Genomic DNA, 25,569 nt, shown 5'->3' with positions numbered 1-25,569 from the left:
CAGGCATTTTTTATCCCCCTTTCAAATTTCCCTTTCTTAGATATTTAACCGTACATTAGTAAAAAAAAAAATGGGAAAATTTTGTCTCTGATTTCTAAACAAAAGAACATAGTTTACTTTCTTTTAACTAGTCTAAATAAAAGAGAATAACATATAAGGATTGGTTTTAACAGATTAATTTTTCGGGATTCTAGAAAGAATACTAATTTCCGGAAAAATCGGATGAAAACCCTTCCCTTCGCCTTTCTCTGAATACTTGTTCATTGAATATCATATATAAATATGTAAAATCACAATAAAACTGAACTTCGAGGAACATTCAAAATGGAAAGTCCGTAATCAAATGGCAAAATCAAATGCTCGAACACATCAAACGAATGGATAACAAATGTTATATTTCTGACTAGGTACCGGCATGTTCGTATGTAGATAATGGTGGATTGAAACCTGTTTTTTAGCTAGCTAACCCTCTCATTTGTATGACAGTTACATCAAATTTAATGGCATTATATTGACAACGATGTATGAACAAAACAAACAGACATAATAGGTAAAAATGTCAAAAATACAGCAGTCAGCATTCACATTAACATAAAAAAAAAAAACAGATGTTCATACATGTATGTACAGGATGACAACAAAATGATAGATTGTACTGTAAATGATATACTATCAAACATGTAATAGAAAGCTATTCTTCGATTTAATTCACTTGACTGGGCGGAGTTTAACCGGTTCGCTCATAATAGACCAGTCTATCGATAGATAGGTGTTTTAGAATAAACTCATCAATGAAGTGTCCAGTCATTGTTTTATGAATTTCTTTAATGACACTGATAAGTGATTAGAAATCAGTAATAATTACAACGGCAATCATTCTTATCACACACATCTTCATATAGACTGTCCCTATGTAAATCAAAACCTTGCCTCCGCCCGATCAGTTGAAATATCATTGGTTATACCAGGTAAAAACTGTTGGTCCGTACAGATTGTAATTGTGTTGAATATGTGTTGATCCTATTTATCCATATTAACGCTATTGACTTTGCGTTTGCTGTGTTTGCTGTAAATAAAATCAAACAAAACAAAGCATTAATTTATAATTTACAATCTTTAGGTTGTGTTTGTGTCTTTATATTCTAAGTAAGGTTTCTAACACTTTTTTTGCCTTTTCATCGTTTTTTTTCTTCGAATTTTTACTGTTCCTCTGGTATCCTGCGTCTAATTTTATAATTCGAATATGTATATAGTTACCACAGAAGGCTTTCATTTCTGTTAAGTATAAATACCTGAGTTTGTATTTAAACAAGTGAAGTAAACGCTTCAACACAATTTAGATATCAGCATGTAAAGAGAACACATGATGTTGTAGTCTATTTAGGGGTGTAGGGGTATCTATACAAAAGAACGCGAAATAAAAATTCCATTTCATGATGAACGATCAATTAAAATGTCCTGAACGCTGATCTTTTTACCGATTTCACAAAACATGTTGAATAACGAACCATTTGCACGGCTGCACGTGAAAAAAAATGGCAAAACACGTTGCACGAAAATAACCCTTTTCCAACCTCATCAAAAGGTGGTACATAACACTATAGAGGGTATTGTCAAACTCCTATATATCCAATAGAATTTTCCTGATAAAGTGTGTGGCTAAATTTCTTTTGAAATATTGTATTCTTGTCAAAGGGTCAACGCATCTATTTTTTAAATTCCTTTGATGACACTGATACGTGATAAGAAATCAGTAATAATTATAACGGCAATCATTCTTATCACACACATCTTCAAACAGACTGTCCCTATGCAAATCAATTAATTTTTGTCAAGGTATTCGGTACCACGTTAATAACTCAAAATAAAAATAATAGGATTGTTTGATCAGTTTGTATCCCTCCGCTTACTGACGCATTGTTATGTAGTAATAAGTACAAATGCCATAATTTGTCAAATATGTTGAGTAATCCGTTTACCGACATTCACGGAAAAAGATGATGAGAACAATGATTTATGGTTACATTATGTTCGTTTGGATTTTTAAACTGGAACATGCTAATGTAATATATGTATAACCGTGTATTGAACTACCTCGTCTTCCTAAGCTGGATTTTGACAATGTCAGTTTACAATATGACAGTCTGAGAAGAGACATATACTAGTTACCCTAATTGTACACTTAATTATGACTTCGATCCAACTTTGCTCTTACCGTTCAATGTCGGGTGCTTATGAGACGAATGTATGGATGGATTGCTGTTTTACTTTAATCATAAAAAAATGTAATGTGTATTCAGGTCTAGAACATGATAATAGGATATAAAAATAAACCCTGCTTTGACTCAATCAACACGCTCAGCTGGATTTTACACGTTTTTGTTCTATCGGTAACAATCCTTAGGGACATAATTATGTTGCCCACTCTTTTACCCCAAATAGCGTGTAGAATCAACATGTATCAATTAGTAAACATTCGATGTTTGTCAGTCTGGATTCATACACAGAACCTTCCGCACCCAAGGCGAACACGAAACCCTTAAAACCCCAAGTGGTACTTAACATATAAATCCGATACAATAATAAGCATGATAGTAAACAATATTTGTAATCACATAAGTAACACGACGGGTCCCACATGTGGAGCAGGATCTGCTTACCCTTCCGGAGCACCTGAGATCACCCCTAGTTTTTGGTGGGGTTCGTGTTGTTGATTTTTTAGTTTTCTATATTGTGTCATGTGTACTATTGTTTTTCTGTTTTTCTGTTTGTCTTTTTCATTTTTAGCCATGGCGTTGTCAGTTTGTTTTAGATATATGAGTTTGACTGTCCCTTTGGTATTTTTCATCCCTCTTTTTTATGTGTATTACCTCTTATAGTGACAGCAAATGCAGGAAACAATGACGATGATGATAACAAATTGAATGGATCCACACACAGCAGCAACAATAATAGTCGTACAATCTGAAATAAAAAGTAAAATCACAAAAATACTGAACTTAGAGGAAAATCAATTCGGAAAGTCCATAATCACATGGCAAAATCAAATAACAAAACGCATCATTAACGAATGGACAAGAACTGTCATATTCCAGAAATGGTACAGGCATTTTCAAATGTAGAAAATGGTGGATTAAACCTGGTTCTATAGCGCTAACCTTCTCACAAGGTTCTCAATAAATTCAATATAAAATAAGGATACAGTAATCTATGATGCATGCATTACACGGGACATTTTGCCATTCAATGCATCCGATATTTTATCCGGTAAAGTGCATGCTGGGAGTTTTTGTGTCATTGACAAGAGAACTTTAATGTGAATAATAAATATTTATACAGTTTCCTTTTAAAAACGTGTGTTAATGTGATACATGTATGTACAAATAGTCATTTACAGCTAACGTTTCTAATGCAGTATGTGTGTTATTATTGACACACTATTTAAAAAATACAAAGTTTGATCCTTTTGTAAGAAATTGTGCTTATCATTTCTTCATTAGGACCGTCAACCCCTTCTAAAAATGAATACAAGTTGTGTCCGTCATTAAAAAAATTCATTGGTGACCTATCGAAATCAATGCAATAAAGAACTATACTTTCTGATGAAGAAAATTGAAAGTATCAACCTACATAATAAAAAGAACCCAAGAGTGTCACAAAAATTTAATAGAGAAATTTAATTTAATAATTATCTTGTTTGTGTTATACATAATATTACGGCTAAAGTTATAAACTATATGTTTATTGATTATTCACTATTGATATCCTTTTTTTTTCTCTTTTTTTTTCTTTTTTTTAAATTGTTAAGCAATAAAGTCATCAAGCCCTAGAGATAATTCCTTGACTGGTAAGCTTAACATAATGTTGTCACGTAGAAATAAACTCATCATAGATACCAGGATTAAATTTTGTATTTAAGCCAGACGCGCGTTTCGTCTACAAACGACTCGTCAGTGACGCTCGAATCCCCACAAAGTTAAAAAGGCCTAAAAAGTACAAAGTTGAAGAGCATTGAGGACCAAAAATCCTAACAGTTTTGCCAAATACAGCTAAGGGTAATATATTCCTGCGGTAGATAAGCCTTAGTTTTGTAAACAGTTAATTTGAACATATGACCATTTCAAATATAATTTATGTCAGCACAGTGCTGACTACTGGGCTGGTGATACCCACGGGAAATTAAAACTCACACAGCAGCGGCATTAACGCAGTGGTGTTAATACTGGAAAAGCAATAGATTGTGACACTAAATATGACAGCAGATAACAGTGTTGGTCCTTCCAAATAGTGAAGTTGAAATCATCTCTTCGTAAATTTTACGGACGCCATCACGAGTTAGTTGACTGTTATCGAATAACCGTTTTGCAAATGATATTGGAAATGTTCTTTACGTCGTAACTACAACCCCCTTCCCTTTCAAGAATGTAAAATACCGAATAAAACTATTTAACAAATTTGTTATCGCATAGGCAACACTACGGGTGCCACATGTAGAGCAGGATCTGCTTACCCTTACTGAGATCACCCCTAGTGTTTGGTTGGGTTCGTGTTGCCTATTCTTTAGTATTCTATGTAATGCCATATGTACTATTGTTTGTCTGTTTTACTTTTTCGTTTTTAGCCATGGCGTTGTCACTTTATTTTCACTGAATAAGTACACATTTTGGAACCAGCTGACAACCATATCCATGTGAAGGATGATCTTGCTGTTTTGAAGACCCATTGGTGGCCTCGGGCTGTTGTCTGCTTTTTGGTCGGGTTGTTGTTTCTTTGACATATTTCCCAATTCCGTTCGCATTTTTTTAAACGTGTTATTCATTGACCTACCTGTTGGCTGCTTAGTTGTAACTGAGGCTCCTCCTGTTGTCGTATATAGTAAACATTATTATAAAAAGAAAAACATATCATTGAGAAAAATATACTCAAATCATAGTACTCATGTTCATAAACAAAAAAAGAACGCCAACAAAAGTAAAAATTCAAATATTTCGAGCGTTGAGTTTAAATACTTTTTTATTATTATTTAAGCTGATTCAGCTTCTTCTGTTATGACTTTGATAGGTGCCACAATATTACGCAAAACATAAGAATATATTTGTGACACTTGCTATAACAGCGGATTATAACACAAATCTAAAAAAATGTCATATTTAATTCCAATGTACGAACTCTTCAAGAAAAATAATTCCAAAGCAAGTGTTATTTGATGTCATGTCTATTTAAAATATTGTGGATTCATCATTATTTTTTGGACACCAATTGTCGTGGGTATCGTGGGAACAGATAAACCACGAAATCATCAACGAATAATACCTTTTCAATAGTATATGTATGGAAAGATTGGCAAAAACACGAAATCAAGTATTCACGAAAATTCAAGTTTTGAGCAATCTATTAAAATTGATACACACGAAAATGAATAAATCGACGAAAGGCTAGATTCATAAAAGGGACATTTGCATTGTAAATGTCGACGGCACAAAAAAAAACGTTTCACAAAATGCTACACCGAAATGTAAAGACAGCGCTACATATAAAAAATCTAAACACTCGAGTTCATATCATTTAAATATAACGCAGATATGATATTTAAAATATTTAAAAAATAATAATAATCTGTTTCTCTGACGTATAATTTTGTTTTTATTATATATTACCTATGCAATTGGTGAAATTATATTCAATTAACTTTGTGCCATTACACTCCGCATCTCGATCCGCGATTGTAGAACTCAGTATGTACAACTTGACTTGTTCCAACTCACAGTTTGAACAGTCCAGTGGATTGTCCTTAAATTGTCTATTGGTAAAAAAAATAAAACAAAAATCTTTCTAATTTAATAAAAACTGCATGAATGGTTTGAGGATCCATGCATAACCGTAAGGTATACAAACGCAATTAAAAAGCTGGAACTGCAAAATAGTCCTTCATGATCTGCACTTGAATTAGTAAAAACCATTTTATTTTAAGTCTTTAATATACTCGTATGCCTTGAGGGACAATTACACATATTCTATTGTTGACAAAAACTTTTTAAATCAACAAATGACATGTAGAGACATTTGTACATATTAGTCAACATACCATAAATTTTAGGTATTTATTATTACCCTTAAAAGAAGCACTTATAATAACTTATTTCTTAGATATGACACGCCTTAAGATAATGATGAAATATCATGAAAACAAAATACGTTTATCTGTTGGAAATTTTAAAATAAATAACTATTAAGAATTAGGTCTACAAAATGTAAGATTATATATGAATCAAGCAGATACGCAGTTTCTAATGGTCGGGAAAAATATATTTTCGCCATAGATTTACTTACATTCCTAAAAGCGCCGGTAACTTATTGAAAGTATTAACATTTAGTGAGGTGAGTTGATTATCCACCATGTTCCTGAAAAATATCATTTTGTAAAAAGCTACTATATCTTACACCAACTACATAGTAGTGCAGTCATACTTGAATTAAGAGATAACTGTATTGTATTTGAAGCTTTAAGGACGTCCATCGGTAGTTTTACTGTCGCAAATTTAGTTTACCTGGCGACGCAGAGCGGAGACAGGTAAACGGGTATTTGCGACAATAAAACTACCGATGGACGTCCGCGAAGCTTCAAATACAATACAGTTATCTCTATTCTAATGCAAAACAAGTTTATAATTACATTTCAATTATTATTTGAGTGTAATTGTCATTTAAGAAAATTCCGCGAAACGATGTTATGTTCTTTGGTCCCTACACTAGGTGACGTCATAGGTATGCTTCCGGCGTCAAACATAAACACTGGGCGTTTTCTGGCTTCTGTGCCGTTTCAGAATGTAATAAAATTTGGTAAAAAGAAGATTTTTAGGCTCAACAAGTGAGTTTTTTTGTTTATTTTTGTAGAAATAACATGTTAATACATTCCGAAATTCAAAATGTCGGCTTCCTTAGTTACAGACAAGGAGATAGATAATTTTATGCTTGCTGTTATCCAATCAGAACATTTGTTACAAAGTAATTGCATTAGAATATGTCAATAACTGACATGTAGTTTTGGTAAAATTAAGCAACTCAGAGAGTCCTTGGAAACTAGAATCCTTCAATTACTATACTTGGAAAACAGTTTTTGTTTTTTTGGTTTTACATCTCTTTGGTATTTTTCGCCTTTCTTTGGTAGTCCTATGAAACTAAAATTCTTCTTTCAACAATTAAGGATTGCACAATGGTTTCTAATTTTGCTTTCCGAATAAAATACTAATTATGAAGAATATGTCCAGATTCTTCCTTTCCTTAATAAAACCTATTGCAAATATTGCAAAAAGGATCTATGTAAAAGAAAAGAGGGGCGAAAGATACCAGAGGAACAGTCAAACTCGTAGATTGAACATAAACTGACAACACCATTGCTAACACAATATGAGAAAGACAAACAGTCAAATAGTTGTACAGAAGACACAAAATAGAAAACAAAAGACTAACCAACACGAACCCCACAAAAGCCGGTGTTGATCCAAGGCCCTCCGGAAGGGTTAGCAGATCCAGTTTCACATGTGGCACCCGTCGTGTTGCCTATGTTATTAAAAATCCGGTAAATAGTCTTATTTGCAAAAAAGGGAAAGGTAATTTATATAGCTAAAATTTCAATGTCATATTGGAGATTTACTGTAACTAACCGATTCATAATATTGGATCAAGTGTCGTGATCGATCTATATAAGTTACGAACTTGTTTATATTAAAAACTAGTCTGTCACAAAATACTAGAAATCAAGACATTCACATACACATAATTTTACACATAATTGGCATGTAGTGCTTAATTTAGTGTACTTCTAGCTACAGACGCATAGAAAACGTTGGGTATATTATCGTTGTATAAGAATGTTTGGCATCATTTCGATCATAACCGGTCTTTCCTGTTCCCGTACGCGTGTACTAAGTGTTCCTGTAGCGAAATATCCGTGTGGAAAAAATGTGACCAATATTACTTATTTCATTACTTTTCATAACAAATCTTATATCAAGTATATATTATATTATTAGAACTGATATTATTCGATATCTTAAGCTGTTACACATAAACGGATAGCACCAAAAGATGCCTATATACACAAATGTATAACTGATGATAAACAATTTATTTTTACAAAATTGTTATCCGTTGGGAGTCCGTTGATGTATTGATCAAATTAAACGGACGAGAAACGAATGCTCAACGGGACACGCACAGAATATTCAACGTACGGGAAACGAAAACGTACCGGACAGAACGGATGTCGCACAAACATCCAACGAACGATTACCGCATAAAACGGACACCTAACGAAAGCGTACTGGATATTCAAAACGTTTCCGTGTAACTAGCTTTTTTTTGTTCTTCAAAGTACCACCAAAGGGCAGAGCAGCTTAATAGCGAAGACTTGTTCTTACTCTAAAAATCGTTTTCAAATTATAAGATAACATATAATTCAAGGAGCAGGGGGACATAATACAATAACACACCAAGTCATCAATAGTTTCTTAAAATTTACTTGTTCTGCCCTCAATCTATAGCTACTTACACTCTTTCAAGCTTTATCAATCCATTGAAAATACTGGAATCTAACGAGATGATTAGATTGGAATCGAGAGCTCTGAAAAAGAATATTTGTAAAATGTATAGTGCAACTACTTTTGTAATATAAATAACTACAAAAATAAGTAGAAAATATATGCTAGCTGAAAGGAATACAGATTTTTTGAAAACATCACTTACATATTGCACATTAATGAAATAGATGATTTTAAATGTTGTTGTTTTAATACATTGTTTAATATCAAGAGATGTATGCTTTATTATTAAGCATTTTAAATTCACAGTCGATTGTTGTTGCAGTTCTGGAATACAAAAACGCATATACAGTAAAGTTTATATAACGAGCACCAACTATATCGAAAGTAGCGCATGCGCAGTCATACTGGAATAGTTTAACTATTGACGTCAGTGCTTGATATCTTGTTATCTTCAAGTCTTGCGCGACTTAAGATCGACACTGATGAGTCTCATGTAGACGAAACGCGCGTCTGGCGTACTACGCAAGCGGTAATTATATTTTGAAAAACTGTTTCCTATCTGTTTCCACTGCACATTTTTTGGGGAATGTAATATTGGTCGACACATGTTCTTTAGTCATTTGTTAGATGTACGTAACGCCAAAAATAGCATAAATACATATAAAAGGTATTTCTAGGACGGTTGCAAAAAACTCTTCACAATCTGCAAAAATATACAATAAGAAATAACATTTTACAATATTCAAGTAATGACTGTAATATTTTTTTCTGTCTATGAACCGCATTTTTTTTTATGATATTTCGAATAGATAGTTAAAGTATTACAGTAATTTCGTATAATTTATTTCTCAATTCTATTTTAAACCGGAATGAACAAAAAAAAACGTTAATGACGTCACGATCAAATGACTAAATTACGTCTATGAGTTGATAAACAAAACACCGTCAGCCAATCAGAAGATGCTTTTTGTCTAACATTAAATTATATAAGATTATATATGATTGAACTAAGGAGAAGGGAGACATAATGCGATAACAAACCTGGTAACCAATGGTTGCACACATATACATTTTTCTAGCTTTTAATCTACTTACAAAACTCGAAGCCCCGTCAAGCCACTGAAAATATTTCGATGTAGCGAGGTGAGTCGATTACCGTAAATATTTCTGAAAAAGAACATTTTGTAAAATGTATAGCGCAACTACTTTTGTGATACAAATAAGTGCAAACTTACGTTGAAAAAATATGGCAACTGAAGGTAGGAAAGATCTTTTCGAAAAATTAATTACCTATTACCTAGAAAGATAATATTCATACGCAAGACGTTATATATCAAGGGATGTATCTACACTATTAGGACTTTATTTTAACAGGAATTTGTTGATTACAGTTTTGTTTACGGAAAAATTCATTATATATAATACCAACTAAATCAATAGCAATGCAGTCAGAAATAAATATTACCCATACTTTGTACCTAACATCGTATATTTCGTGGTGTTGACAATATCGAGTCATCATCTCGTTCATGTTGTTTATAGTCAATACCTTTCTGAATACATCGTTCACATCGTATACATCGTGATGTAGACAATATCGTGCCAACATCGCGATTATGTTGTATATAAAATATGTACCTTTCTGTTAACATCCATAACATCGCATACGTCGCAACGTTAACAATATTATCTCAATATCGTGTTTATAATATATAATATATATATCATTGATGGCGATCCGATGGATACATCTCTTGTAGGGTTGTCACTGACTCAGACGTACTTATGAATATAATTATTTTCTGTGACTGTATCTTACATTAATTTGTAGGATCCTTTACTATATATAATTTAGCTGATCTGTAACAATAACATCTTCATGCCTTATATATCATGTACTGTAGTACGCCGCTAGATTAAAACTGACGTGGAAAGGTAACACATGCCCACCGAAAGCTCTTTTTTTGAGAGCCCAGGTGGTCGTGTGGTCTAGCGGGACGGCTGCAGTGCAGGCGATTTGGTATCACGATATCACAGTAGCATGGGTTCGAATCCCGGCGAGGGAAGAACCAAAAATTTGCAAAAGCGTGCGAAAGCAAATTTACCGATCTTACATTGTTGGGTTCATGTTTAGACGAGTTGTATATACATTATGTACACAGCCATGTATCACCATCATCGATGGCGATCCGATGGATACATCTGTTGTAGGGTTGTCACTGACTCAGACGTACTTATGAATATAATTATTTTCTGTGACTGTATCTTACATTGTAGGATCCTTTACTATAGATAATTTAGCTGATCTGTAACGATAACATCTTCATACCTTATATATCATGTACTGTAGTACGCCGCTAGATTAAAACTGACGTGGAAAGGTAACACATGCCCACGAAAGCTCTTTTTTTGAGAGCCCAGGTGGTAGTGTGGTCTAGCGGGACGGCTGCTTAATACAGATTAAAAAAAAAGCGGGACGGCTGCAGTGCAGGCGGTTTGGTGTCACGATATCACAGTAGCATGGGTTCGAATCCCGGCGAGGGAAGAACCAAAAATTTGCGAAAGCAAATTTACAGATCTAACATTGTTGGATTGATGTTTAGACGAGTTGTATATACATTATGTACACAGCCATGTATCACCATGATTGATGGCGATCCGATGGATACATCTGTTGTAGGGTTGTCACTGACTCAGACGTACTTATGCATATAAATATTTTCTGTGACTGTATCTTACATTGTAGGATCCTTTACTATAGATAAATTAGCTGATCTGTAACAATAACATCTTCATGCCTTATATATCATGTACTGTAGTACGCCGCTAGATTGAAACTGACGTGGAAAGGTAACACATGCCCACCGTAAGCTCTTTTTTTTTAGAGCCCATGTTGTCGTGTGGTCTAGCGGGACGGCTGCTTAATAAAGATGAAAAAAGCGGGACGGCTGCAGTGCAGGCGGTTTGGTGTCACGATATCACAGTAGCATGGGTTCGAATCCCGGCGAGGGAAGAACCAAAAATTTGCGAAAGCAAATTTACAGATCTAACATTGTTGGATTGATGTTTAGACGAGTTGTATATACATTATGTACACAGCCATGTATCACCATCATTGATGGCGATCCGATGGATACATCTGTTGTAGGGTTGTCACTGACTCAGACGTACTTATGAATATAAATAGTTTCTGTTACTGTATCTTACATTGTAGGATCCTTTACTATAGATAAATTAGCTGATCTGTAACAATAACATCTTCATGCCTTATATATCATGTACTGTAGTACGCCGCTAGATTGAAACTGACGTGGAAAGTTAACACATGCCCACCGTAAGCTCTTTTTTTGAGAACCCATGTGGTCGTTTGGTCTAGCGGGATGGCTGCAGTGCAGGCGATTTGGTTTCACGATATTACAGTAGCATGGGTTCGAATCCCGGCGAGGGAAGAACCAAAAAATTGCGAAAGCAAATTTACAGATCTAACATTGTTGGGTTGATGTTTAGACGAGTTGTATATACATTATGTACACAGCCATGTATCACCATCATTGATGGCGATCCGATGGATACATCTGTTGTAGGGTTGTCACTGACTCAGACGTACTTATGAATATAATTATTTTCTGTGACTGTATCTTACATTAATTTGTAGAATCCTTTACTATAGATAAATTAGCTGATCTGTAACAATAACATCTTCATGCCTTATATATCATGTACTATAGTACGCCGCTAGATTAAAACTGACGTGGAAAGGTAACACATGCCCACCGAAGCTCTTTTTTGAGAGCCCAGGGGGTCCTGTGGTCTAGCGGGACGGCTGCAGTGCAGGCGAATTGGTGTCACGATATCACAGTAGCATGGGTTCGAATCCCCGCGAAAGAAGAACCAAACATTTGCGAAAGCAAATTTACAGATCTAACATATATATATATATATATATATAGAGAGAGATTCTTACATTGATACCAGTGGATTATCGGATTTATCCAATCGAGATAGTTAAATTATCAATTTTAAAGTCCGAGCCGCCTCGGCGAGGACTTTAAAATTTATAATTTAACTATCGAGATTGGATAAATCCGATAATCAACGAGTAACTATGTAAGAATCTGTTTCTCTAATGATTAAAAAGAAAGTTTCTTTTTTTGTGAACCGAAAATCCCCTTCGAGTGCCTTTCACATTGCACGAAGTTGTCAATTTCATTAACACTTGTTATCATATTTTGATTCATCCAGTTAGCTGAAAAGGTCATGACCCTTAAAATCATCCAATGATCTTTTGAGATCACCAGCAACCACACGTTGATTAATTTTTTTTATACAATGGGTTCGGAAAGGGATAAATTCCCATAGAATTAGAGAAATATATATATTCTACACCTTTGTATTTATATCGTTCACATCGTATATACACCGTGATGTTCACATTATCGTGTCAACATCGTGTATAGATTGTAATACTGTCTATTCCTTTATGTGTACATCGTTCACATCGTATACATCGCAAAGTTTATAATATTATTTCAACACCGTGTAAAGAATGAATATATATTCTACAACTTTGTGTTTACATTGTTTACACTGTTTATACATCTTGATGTTGACAATATCTTGTTTACATCGTTCGAATCGTTTACATAGTATCAAAGTGATGATATACTCATATTCTAAAAATAGAAATAATTTTGGGTAATCTTATCCGCAATAACTATGTTAACGCTGTAAACAGAATACAAGTGGTTACAATTAAAAAGATATGAACACAATATAGTGTAAAAATTGCGATGTTAACGATGATTACGTTGTAAACAGTATGAAAGACTGATGCAAATGTAAACAAAGTTGATACAATATCGTGTTAACATTGTATAAATTGCGAGGTAAATGATGTCAACACGATATCTTTACAGCATTGTATAAATTACGATGTTAACGATGTTTACAATGTCAACAATATGTAAGAGACAGTGTAATAATGTAAATACCATATCGATTATATATATTGTAAAAATCACGTTTTCGACAATATTGATTGAACATTGTACACTGGACATGATTGAATATACACAGAAAGTATATAAATAAAAAGTTATCAAATCGTGGATCTTTCTACGTATATATATATATATATATTCAGATGAAGACTTTATTCCACGACTTAATTTCCTATCATAATTAATATTTCTTTGATAGAGGACACCCGCGCACAAGGAAGCCATTACACGAAAAGTAACAAGTTGTGAACTTATCAGTTCGTAAATGTAATGTACACCAGCATGGGTTGGTTTCACAGATGCCAACGAATATGTTTCTTCTTGTCCCCTTTTAAACGAAAATGACTAACTGAATAAGACACTCTACTGGATTTGTACTTAATCTAATACATAAGTATCAATGATAACCTTCCAGAGCACATGAGATCACCCAAGTATTTGTTAGGGTTCTTGTTGCTCAATCTATAGTTTTGTATGTTAAGTGTTAATGAACTGTTGGATTTTTTTTTCTAACCTTTGCATTTTTTTTCGACTTTTCTTTGATATATTTGCCTATCTTAGGCAGTCCTGACCCATTCAACTAAAATCATACTTTCAGCAATTATGTTTTACATAACGGGTTCTTTTTTTATAAGGAAAACAAATCCGGGTTACAAACTAAAAACAACGAAAACAACGAAACAACAGAAACACTATAGTGCAACAAAAAAAACAAACGACAATGTAACACACAGAAACGAACTATAAGATAACAACTGCGTTTTTCCTAATTTGTTATGGGACATTTCAAGACGAAATGGTGGGTTGAACATGGTTTTGTGTCTAGCCAAACTTCACACTTTTATGACAATGTTAGACATGAAAAAGATAAATGCACGAGATTCAGTGGTGCAATTCGTGTCTCTTATGATTTATAGACGATATACAGACAAACTTAATACAACTTTTCAAATGATGTGCAAACATATGTGGTCTTTCTGTGTGACGTCATCACGTATAGTCGCTCTTTTTTCATGACGTCAACATCAGAAACTGATGATGAAATTAGAATAGACGAACCACACGATGATTAAATAAAAATCACAATAGATCAGGAAAAGAAAAAAAAACGGATAAGAATTTGAGAAAATGTAATATACCCGGTCACAAATGGTTGCAACAATACGATGTTTTTATTTGACTATCAATTTACTTACAATGTTGTAAGCGCTGTCAAGCCATTGAAACTAAACTCATCTAGCGAGGTGATTTGATTAGAATCCAAAAACCTGAAAAATTGCAACTTCTAAAATTTAATGCGGATCTATTAATTATATATGAATCATAATAAATAAACGTAGAATTTATAGGCCAACTGAGGGAAAGACAGATTTTTCCGAAACACTAATAACCTAATGCACAGGAACAAATAGATAAAACAGGTATTTTGAAAGTGGTGTATCTTCAACATGTTCAAGGTTAGTTCTTTATCTTTTCAGTTGGTTGTTGTTTTAGTTTTTGAATTCAGAATTCATACTATACAAGTTACTTTATCATACAACAACTAGATCGAAAGCGGTGCTGTAAGACTTCAATCTAAATTTTGCTGACGTCAGCATTTGTCCTACAGGAACAGAGACGTGAACAAAAAATAAGTGAATTTCAAACGCAATGAAGTTAAATATCATGGGATATATATGTAACTGTGACAGCAATCAAAAGCTGACAAAGGTTAGTGGAAAGAAATAATAGTCTACAGTAAACAAATATGCTTCCCCAGATCTTGTTTGGGTTCGTGTTGCCTTCATTTTAGTTGTCTATGTTGTGTACTTTTATCTGTCTGTTTGTCTTTTTCTTTTTTTGCCATGGCTTTTGTCAGTTTATTTTTATCTAGATAACGTTTGAAAGTTTGAAAGTCCCCCTGGTATTTTTAGTCCCTCTTTTATACAGTTCTTTCAACTTAAATCATCATACATTAATTACATCTTGCAATACTGTTGTTGTTGTTACCTTGGCAAATGATTTAAGGGAATGGAAAATTGATCAACACATATTCAACTATCTACATATATCTTATATCATATTAAACCAATAGGGGCAAATTAGTTCTGACGTCAATAAAGAATAAGGAAAAACGGCAATTATATTTTTCAATTTTGTAAATCGCCTTTTCAGAATCTAAAAGACTATGGATAATCTCATTGTTCGTATACCAAAATGAAAATACGTTACATCATTGATTACAAGGATATCTGTGGAGGACAATTGTGGTCTACATATGATTTATTTATTTATTTAAATATATCTGATATTTGTTATCGCATAACTTATATTGGAGCCAAAAGACTATACTTGCAAATAAGATATTTTACTGATTAATGATAAAAAGCGTTGGCCATGCTGTCAATGAATAAGAATTTTTGACCTCAATTCGATTATAACTAGATCTTTTTTGTTTCCAATATATTTTTTTCTTATGTAGTAAACAGGTTATATTGATCAAAATATGACCAACTTGAGTTATTGCATTCAATCTATCCAATGTCCAAAATATTGAATGTCTTATGTGTATGACAAAATAGTATAACAAATAAATTTATTTTTAAGTAAACTCGGTAGCTTTTGGTTACAGAAACGTTTATTATTTTCTATCAATAAACTTACAAAGCCTGAAGCGCTGTCAAGCCATTAAAACTATGTTCATTTATCAAGGAGATTTGGTTATAACCTAGTTGTCTGAAAAAAAGATTTAAAAATGTATTGCTTAACAACATTTGTCATTTTACCTAGTACACAAGTACGTTGAAAATATCAGTCAAACGAAGTTTGAACAGCTCGTTTCGAAATAAAATTTTACCTATTGAACATGAAGGTAAACGGACTGATGTCAATTTTTTTTTTTTTAAATCATATACACAATAAATTTGTAACAGATTGAGCATACAGAAAAACAATTTAAACTACTATATAATAAATTGAAAGATAGGAATGTATAATTGATCTACACATATTTCATCTTTTTTTCTGCCAATTTTGTTGAACAAAGAGAAGCAATTTAAAGAGGAAAACAAAAAACATGTCTTTTAACCATATAATTGTTTCTCAACTCGGCAGACTTGGAGGAAATCTTAGTGTAAAGTAATCAAATAAGCAACTTTGACCAAACATGTTCATTCTTCAATTATATTTTGCTCAATTGTTATATGTATTTCGTTAGTATTCTTTTGTTTTATTATTATACGGTAGTCATATTTGCCTTCATATATAAATATAGGAAGATGTGAGTGCCAATGTGACAACTCTCCATCCAAATAACAATTTAAAAAAAAACATAAAAACATTATATGCCAATGTACGGCCTTCAGCACGAAGCCTTGGCTCACACCGAACAACAAGCTATAAAGGGCCCCAATATTTCTAGTGTAAAACCATTACGTCAGGTAAAATTTAACTAGTCTCTTATCTGTGATGAGTTTATTTAGAACCACTGGGTCGATGACATTGCTGGTGAAGTTTTAATTTCCAGAGGATATCACCATCCCAGCAGTCAGCACTTTTTTGTGCTGAACTGAATTATCATTGATATGATTATATCTATAGATAAATCGTTTCCAAAATTTATAATTTTTGAAATACTAAGGCTTTTCTAGTTTAGTTCAAACATATTTTATTGTTCCAAAAAGAGACAAATGGATTAGACACAAGTTTTTCAACTTAGTAACGTCTTCTCCAATATATACAGAAATATACACATGAATGAACATTACATAAATATGACTTTAACCAATTATTATTTTAGCATGATGATATAAAAATAATTTACATATAAAGTTTAAGAATCGAATCAATGGATATTTACCACTTAATATAACCAATCGAATGCGCTTGTTTTCAAAACAAATAAATACAAACACACCGAACTGTGTAAATTAAGTATGTTAGTGTACATGACAAGTGAATTTAGTCATGTGTGTATGAATTTGTTTAAATGTAAATTACACACTCATAGTTTATAGTTACGGATTAACAGAAAAACGGAATAAATATACACATAATTGTAAGAATCAATTTTGTATTTTTACTTAAATCCATTGAAACGTTTCAAAATACAAAAGTCAATCATAAAGATCATTCTATTATCGTACCCAAAAGAACATACATACATTGATCATGTTCTAGTAAAATCGGTTACAAAATAAGGTTTTCAAAGTTGAGAAAAACGCCCGGTACTTTTTATATACCTTTGTACAGATAGAAAAAACGCTATCATTTTCTTCAGAATTCAAAGACTCACCACCAGAGAGCAATAACTTAATTGTTATATTGACAGCAAAAACATTTATTCCATTTATCATTAAAAGCCTTTGTGATGAAAAATTGTTACAATATAATAAATAATGCTTCATTGACGAAGCCACATAAACAATTGGCATCTTGTACTAAGTTTGCATTAAACAAATCAGATTGAAGAGTGCTACAATGGTTTCGCAACCTGGCATGTAATACAGATAGTAAGCGGTCTCCAGAGCATAAACGCCTCGGAGGTTTTTCATTCTTATAGTATAACATGTGCAATTTGCTTTTAAATGATGAAAATGTAGGACTCTGTCTAATAATAATAGCGAAAGAGTTCCACAATGTTATGGATGCTGGGAAATAAGAATGTTGATAAACCGACAAACACTTCACTGGAATAGTGATATTGTGTCTGTTTCGTAAATTGTAATTACTAATATCAGACACAAATTCTGGCACCAAGTCATGTAAATAATCTGGAGCCTGATTGTTAATAATTTTATAAAACATGGCTAACTTTTTTACCTCCCGCCCTACGCTTAATTTCTCATCCCGTCTCCCTGTAAATAGCGTTTCGGCTAGCATAACTTGGTCATCCATTAACTATGCGAGCAGCCTCGATTTGAATATTTTCTATCCGATCAGAATTTGTGTTCCCACAATTATCCCAAACTTCTGATGCATACTCAAGTATCGGACGAATAAAAGGCTTTTCTACCTCAGGAATAGATTACTTTAGCTTTATTTGACAACACTTTTAGGAATTTTGGTCCTCAATGCTCTTTAAATTCGGCTTTTATTTGACCTTTTGACTTTTTTGTATTTGAGCGTCACTGATGAGTCTTTTGTAAACAAAACGCGCGTCTGGCGTACATATAAATTTAATCCTGGTATCTGTTATGAGCTTATTTAAAGACAAATAATACCAATGTATTCTTTAAAATACGTAAGTGGATGACAATGAAATATCCCAATGCCAAAGAAAAATAAGTAAAACGTGAAAATAACCAAAAAATTTAAAACAAAATACTACAACGAAAAATAAAAACTGAACAAAGTACATTCAACTAAACAATTGAATATGACATCATATGCAATATACATTCCATAACAAAGTATTGTGAGACTTTAAAACATGTGAATTCATCTCTAATGTAAGAAATCCTTGCACTAGAGCATATGAACCAAGAATTAAATTAAATAACGGCAGTATTTGAAATTAAATATATAATATGTTTTGGTAAAATACGTATTTTTTTATACAGAACAAGTTAGCGAAATGTTAATCGTTTGCCTTTTTTAGGGTACGTAATCGATTAACACTTTCCAATATACACAATTAATTATCACATTACAATAGAAAACACAATCTCAAATACTTTCCTGTTTGCATACAATTTATTTTATTTAAATAATAATAAATATTTTATTATCTTACTTTTTATACACAAAATATTATCACTAATTTAACAAAATGAAAATTACGTTAACAAATTGATCAATTTAGCGATTTATTATGCTGAAGCTTTCAATCTCGGAAACAGGATGATCAATTCTTCACACACGTCGGGTAACCTCCTACAGCTTATAAATACATGTAACAACAAACCCTCCACTTGTTAAAAACTTGTCATCTTTAAGTTTAAACGTTATCGTTGTAACACAATCATGAACGGTATTTTTTTTTTAACTTTAATTCAAAAAGTACTTACAAAGTTGTTGCTGAATTCGGAATTGCAGATGGAACTGTTGTTAGATTTAACGATATGCAGTCTACAGTATTGCTAGCGCAAGAACATACATCAGGACAGCCTAAGACCGTACTTGTAAAGACAGTACATATAATTAATAAAATGGTTTGTCCCATTGTCTCTCTAATATACCTGCAAAAGATCATTGTGGTATATTTTAGTATCTTTACCTGCATATTAATTAAATCTAAGAAAAAAAAACTTATCTTAAAATGACTGAATTATTTTATAAATAGTGGTGCATTACTGTGTCTGATACTCATTATACATTATATGAAAAAGATGATGTGATATGATTGCCAATGAGACAACTCTTCACAAGAGACCAAAATGACACAGAAATTAATAACTATAGGTCACCGTACGGGCTGTAACAATGAGCAAAGTCAGCTGTAAAAATCATGTACATTATGAAAAACTTCTCATGTTGGCGTATTTAAAACAAATATCGAAGCATAAATGTCATAAAAATCTTAATTACATTTGTCTTAAAAAAAGCAAATGAAATATATTTTGAAATAAATTTATACCAGGGAGTATGGAAATAAACATCACAAAAACACAGTAAAAGTCTTAAATAGCCTATATCTGCACTCCTCTGTACGGATTATTCCTCGACCAGCCTGAATTGGACTGAATTTTACTGAATATCACTCGACCAAGTTCTAACCATACTCGACAGTACTTATTTTTCCTTATCTTTGATACTGAAAATAGTCTGAACTATTACTCGAAACGTTTGAAACAGTCTTAACCCATATCGACCTGTACTCGAACAGTACACAATCAGCCCTCCATCTATTGTTTCAGTCTGAACCTTTACTTGAAAAAAAGTCTCAACATTACTAGACCAATCTGAACCATACTCGATCAGTCTGAACCATACTCGATCAGTCTGAACCATACTCGATCAGTCTGAACCATACTCGATCAGTCTGAACCATAGTTGACTCTACTTGTTATTATTTCGATTTTTTTTAAAACAACTTTCTTTTAACTGAACGGAGAACAGAGACAATATAATAAATATTTATTTACAGATTTTAACATCCTATATTATTTATAGATTTATAAAATCGAGATTGGTAAGCTATCTTATTTTAAAGTCAGAGTCTTGTTAAAGTGAAGGACTGTTTTACATGAAAACCGCAACTATATCGATAGTAGTAAACACTTATTAAAATGGGTTTTTGGGGGGCCTGTGTGTGTTTAACAAAACTTGCATGTTCCTAACTTCCTTAATAAAACTACAAAGGGCTTAATAGTTTCATACAATGAATATGTAACGATCTTTTAAATGAGATAAAAACAGCTAACAAAATCACTGACATTGTTTGTCTTTATCATGTTTATATCAGAAGAAATATTTCCATTCTAAATACAATATAAATATATTTAAAAAAAGGAATGAAAAATTAGAGAAATGAACAAATATTTTCTTCTGATTAGCAGTCAGGGGCATTAATTTAACAAGTAACAATTTTTATGACGTATTTGCGTTATTTTTGTCAAAGCTCTTTCTTATTCCCGTTTGATTTTTTCTGCGAGTAAGGGGTAAACTGTAAAATAATGCATTCGGACACACTGATTACAAATCTCACACCTGAACAGAAGGTACAATTGTTTAAATAACATCCATTGCAAATTACATCATCCTGATCAGAGGGTAATATATTTTGAATAACATCCAATGCAAATTACATCATCCTGATCAGAGGGTTATATATTTTAAATAACATCCATTGCAAATTACACCATCCTGTAAATTTTAAATCATAAAACCTTTTCAATCACTGGATAAGTAATACACGATTTTAGAAAATATAGGTTTATTTATTATACCTGTAAAACACATCTGTACGAAGGTATGAAAATGTGTTGAACTGCATTTTGTATGACAAACTTTATTTTTATGATTTTAAAATATATTTCTACTGCAACTTTAGAATACTTTACTTTTTGAAACAGTTATCAAGGATTGCTATGAAAGTTCTATCAATATTTATTTATTGTGTAACATTTTTGGTTTTACAAAAAATAATTAATATTTATTAAAATGCCTCAAATTCTATTATATATATTGTAATACTAGTATCGTTACGGATATTTGAATCATGGCTTGAATTTCTAGCATATTTGATGTTCCTAAATAAAGTAATGTGAACATGTTATCATGTATATGTGAATTCATTTTAACGAAACTAAATTTATAAAAAGACACTTGTGTTATACAACAGAAATTACTTCTTTTAATTATCTTGTTAATTGTACAGGCAACAGTAGTATACCGATGTTCAAAACTCATAAATCGATTAAAAAAACAAATCCGGGTCACAAACTAAAACCGAGGGAAACGCATTCAATATAAGAGGACAACGACGACACAACATTAAACTGTAACACACACAGAAACGAACTAAGCATTTGACAAAATCCGATGAGAATAACAAATATAACATCAAAACTAAATACATACATTTGGAATAGAAGCATTTATACATTGTATATAGAGAAGTTATGGTTAGAGGGCGAGATACGGTGTTGGCGCAATGCTAGGTGGTATTGTCGTAGTAGTTACTAGTCAAAAGTACAGGATCCAATCCCGCTCGGGTAGGAGGTTACGAATCAGATCTTCTCTACCATCGTTAGGTAGAATTTGTAGGTCCTTGATTCATATAGGTATGCATAGAAGTTCTTATTTGATAAGGTACAATAGATAGATACAAAAAATAAACAGGTTTAGGTTGAAGACTTAGTCGAGTTGGTTCAGACTAGCTCGAGTATGGTTCAAACTAGGTCGATCTTGGTAAAGACTTTGTCCAGAATGGTTGATGTGAATCGTTCCCAAACTTTCTAATGGAATTGTAAATTCATTTAGATGACAAAAATAAGTTTGAAAAATCGTTTGACTAGTTCATACAGACCAGTAAATGTTTATCTGTTGGTGTCAACGTTTATCACAGTAAAAATACATCTGTGTTTGTTAAATGTGAATATCAAATACATTTGCATCTCTCAGATCCCTGCATTAATTAAAAGACAGATTGATCGCTGATAGCTGATAGCTGTCAGAGAAAGTCTCTCCTATAATCTGCTTGATACGTCAAATACGCTATTTCTGATCACACAGTCAACCATCGGTCACCGATAATTCACTGGTCAGTCGAGTCCTCGTCCAAGGTTTAGGAATATAGTTTCGAAGTATCATATGGAGTATTTTTTACAAACTATTCTGGTATGCATCCTCTAATTGTGTTGTTTGTGTTATCTTTCATGTTTGCTTATGTGATTTGTTCATATTACTTTTTGTGTTTATTTGATACGTATGACGTGGCTCTGTACTTAAATATCCTGCCATTATGTTATTAATCTTTTATAATTTTTGTAATCTTGTCTTTCATATTTGCTAATGGTTTGTCTATATGCCATTTTGTGTTCCTTTGATACATAATGACGTGACTCTTTTGTTTAGAAGAAATACACAATAAGCATATAGACAATCGACAAGAAAGAAAAGATAAACTTCTCATTTACATTCTGCAGAGAATATACCTAAAATAACTAAAATGTATAGACTATATTCTTTTCATACTTTGAGCGACAATTTGTTTTATCTCTATCTTAGTGATGCTTCCATTCTGACATCTAACGCGCGATTCTACGTCAGAGTTAAAAAAATGAATCTTTATGGTTGAATTTTACATACTTAAATGAAATACACAAATTAGATAGCAATGAAAGATGTTGTTAAATTTGATATATGTCTTTTCGTGCTTCTTTCGTAAATATTTGTTTGTTTTTATTGTGATTAAGATTGTAACACAATATTGACTGTTGTACCCCTAATTTTGACATTTTTAACACTATAAAACAAGGTTCAACCCACCATTTTCTACATAAAATAATGCCTGTACCAACCCTTTGATTTACATTTTCTCAGAGTTAAGTCTTTTTGTGATTTTACATTTTTCAGACTATGATTTCTTCAAAACTTTTACTATTTAAGTGTTCCTATCAGTCTTACAAATTAAAATATTTAAAACATGTTGATCAAATGTAATGTTGACATTTAAATAGTGATTTATGTCAAAAAGAAAGCAGGGTAGACATTAACCGTCGCCATTTATTCAAGATTTAAATTCTATCATCCGTATGCCTGAATGGCTTTTAAAATGAAACACTGGTGGATTGTCGTGGGATATTTTGTTTTTTAACAATGAAATTTAGTTCATGTTTGAACCAGTGATGACTTATATAACGTCATCATAGGAAAAACGCTGGAATTTATGACTGTTTTGAAAGGACAAGGTATGATAAGAGGCGTTTTTGGCCTCTTTCCCAAATAAGTTTATATATACATCATTGATAGCCTTCGTATAGAAACTATTCAAAACTATGATTTTTTTTATGTTCAGGTGAAACGAAGGTTGCCTAGCAACGGTTTTAATAAATAGCCAAATTATCACACATGCATTGCTTTCTTATTACACATTAGCACAATTCAAAATAGTATTGTTTGTTTTAGGACCATCAAAAAGTTAATTCAAAAAATTCTTGAACTCAGAGGAAAATTCAAAACGGGAAGTCCATAATCAATTGTTAAAATCAAAGGATAAAACACATCAAACGAATGGACAACAACTGTCATATTCCTGACTTGGTAAAGACATTTTCAAATGTAGAAATTTGTGGATTCAACCTGGTATTCTAGCATTAAACCTCTCACGTTTAAGACAGTCGCATCAAATTCAAACATGTTTCTTTATAGGTTAATAGCCTCGCAACATTAAATAAGCTACACTAATCTAAAACATGCGGTTCTATTTGATAAACAGCATTACTATATAATTCATAATCAGGAGTATACATAATAAAAAAGCCTAACCAGATGGTGACACAGGAGTATACATAATATAAAAAGGCCTAACCAGATGGTGACACAGAAGTATACATAATATAAAAAGGCCAAACCAGATGGTAAAACAGGAGTATACATAATATAAAAAGGCCTTACCAGATGGTGACATAGGAGTATACATAATATAAAAAGGCCTAACCAGATGGTGACACAGGAGTATACATAATATAAAAAGTCCTAACCAGATGGAGACACATGAGTATACATAATATAAAAAGGCCTAACCAGATGGTAAAACAGGAGTATACATAACAAAAAGACCTTACCAGATGGTGACACAGGAGTATACATTATATACAAAGGCCTAACCAGATGGTGACACAGGAGTAAACATAATATAAAGAGGTCTAACTAGATGGTTAAACAGGAGTAAACATAATAAAAAGGCCTTACCAGATGGTGACACAGGAGTATACATATTATAAAAATAGGGCTTATCAGATGAAGGCCTTACCAGATGGTAAAACAGGAGTATACATAATATATAAAGGCTTAACCAGATGGTGACACTACGTAAAAATAATTTAAAAAATTTCACGTAATACAAATTAAACTGACAACAACAACTTCAACTTTATTACCATGTTCTGACTTTGTGCAACACTATGGGAATTTAGCGAGATTTGGCATCTTGTTAAGAGCCCAACCCTTCTCTGATATAAGAACATGTTAAAACAGTATAAGAAAATTGTTATCAGATAAACGTCTATGTTTAGGTTTCTCTGTTAGCTTGTACTTATTTTTTTATAGAATAAAGTATATATCTATCTATTTATATATAAAAAAAAAATAGTTTTAAATTTTTACTTACCTCACCTGAAATAAAATACAACCATAATCGTCGTTTGATGAGCATTGAACTGTGGTTTCAATCATTAATGTTTCCGCTTTAATATGCAAACTGTCACGGTAGAACGTTTAAGATTATAAAAAAACATAGTTCATATTAGACTATCAACTCAATGAATGCCATAGATCGTTAAACACGTACATATTTGAAACTCAATGTATTAGGTTGAATTTTGATCAAAAACAATATTGTTGTTAACAAGATCATTCTTCTTATAGTTCAAATTCGTGTA

At 32.4% G+C, this 25,569-nt stretch overlaps 1 protein-coding gene across 1 annotated transcript; it reads right to left on the bottom strand.

Annotated features, from left to right (window-relative positions):
• Positions 1-512: 512 nt before the first annotated feature.
• On the bottom strand, positions 513-25,359 carry LOC134691650 (slit homolog 1 protein-like). The gene is made up of 11 exons (XM_063552208.1): positions 25,299-25,359; positions 19,531-19,701; positions 16,187-16,258; positions 14,740-14,811; positions 9,639-9,710; positions 8,552-8,623; positions 6,331-6,402; positions 5,658-5,800; positions 4,828-4,860; positions 2,871-2,964; positions 513-1,066 (listed from the first exon to the last, which is right to left on the bottom strand). The coding sequence occupies exons 2-11, from the start codon at positions 19,683-19,685 to the stop codon at positions 1,021-1,023; spliced, it is 831 nt and encodes a 276-aa protein (XP_063408278.1). The 5' UTR covers positions 19,686-19,701; positions 25,299-25,359; the 3' UTR covers positions 513-1,020.
• Positions 25,360-25,569: the final 210 nt, after the last annotated feature.

This window comes from Mytilus trossulus, chromosome 11, assembly GCF_036588685.1.
Source record: "Mytilus trossulus isolate FHL-02 chromosome 11, PNRI_Mtr1.1.1.hap1, whole genome shotgun sequence".
Taxonomy (NCBI): Eukaryota; Metazoa; Mollusca; class Bivalvia; order Mytilida; family Mytilidae; genus Mytilus; species Mytilus trossulus.
This window is presented reverse-complemented; position numbering and strand designations above follow the sequence as displayed.

Bases quoted from the DNA above. Each gene is read 5' to 3' on its own strand.
- LOC134691650 (XM_063552208.1), bottom strand. From the start codon at position 19,685: ATGGGACAAACCATTTTATTAATTATATGTACTGTCTTTACAAGTACG. The intron at 9,711-14,739 runs GTAAGTAAATTG...GTTCTTTTTCAG, and splicing joins TTGACAGCGCTTACAACATT to AAATATTTACGGTAATCGAC. The intron at 6,403-8,551 runs GTAAGTAGCTAT...GATATTTTTCAG, and splicing joins TTGATAAAGCTTGAAAGAGT to GAACATGGTGGATAATCAAC.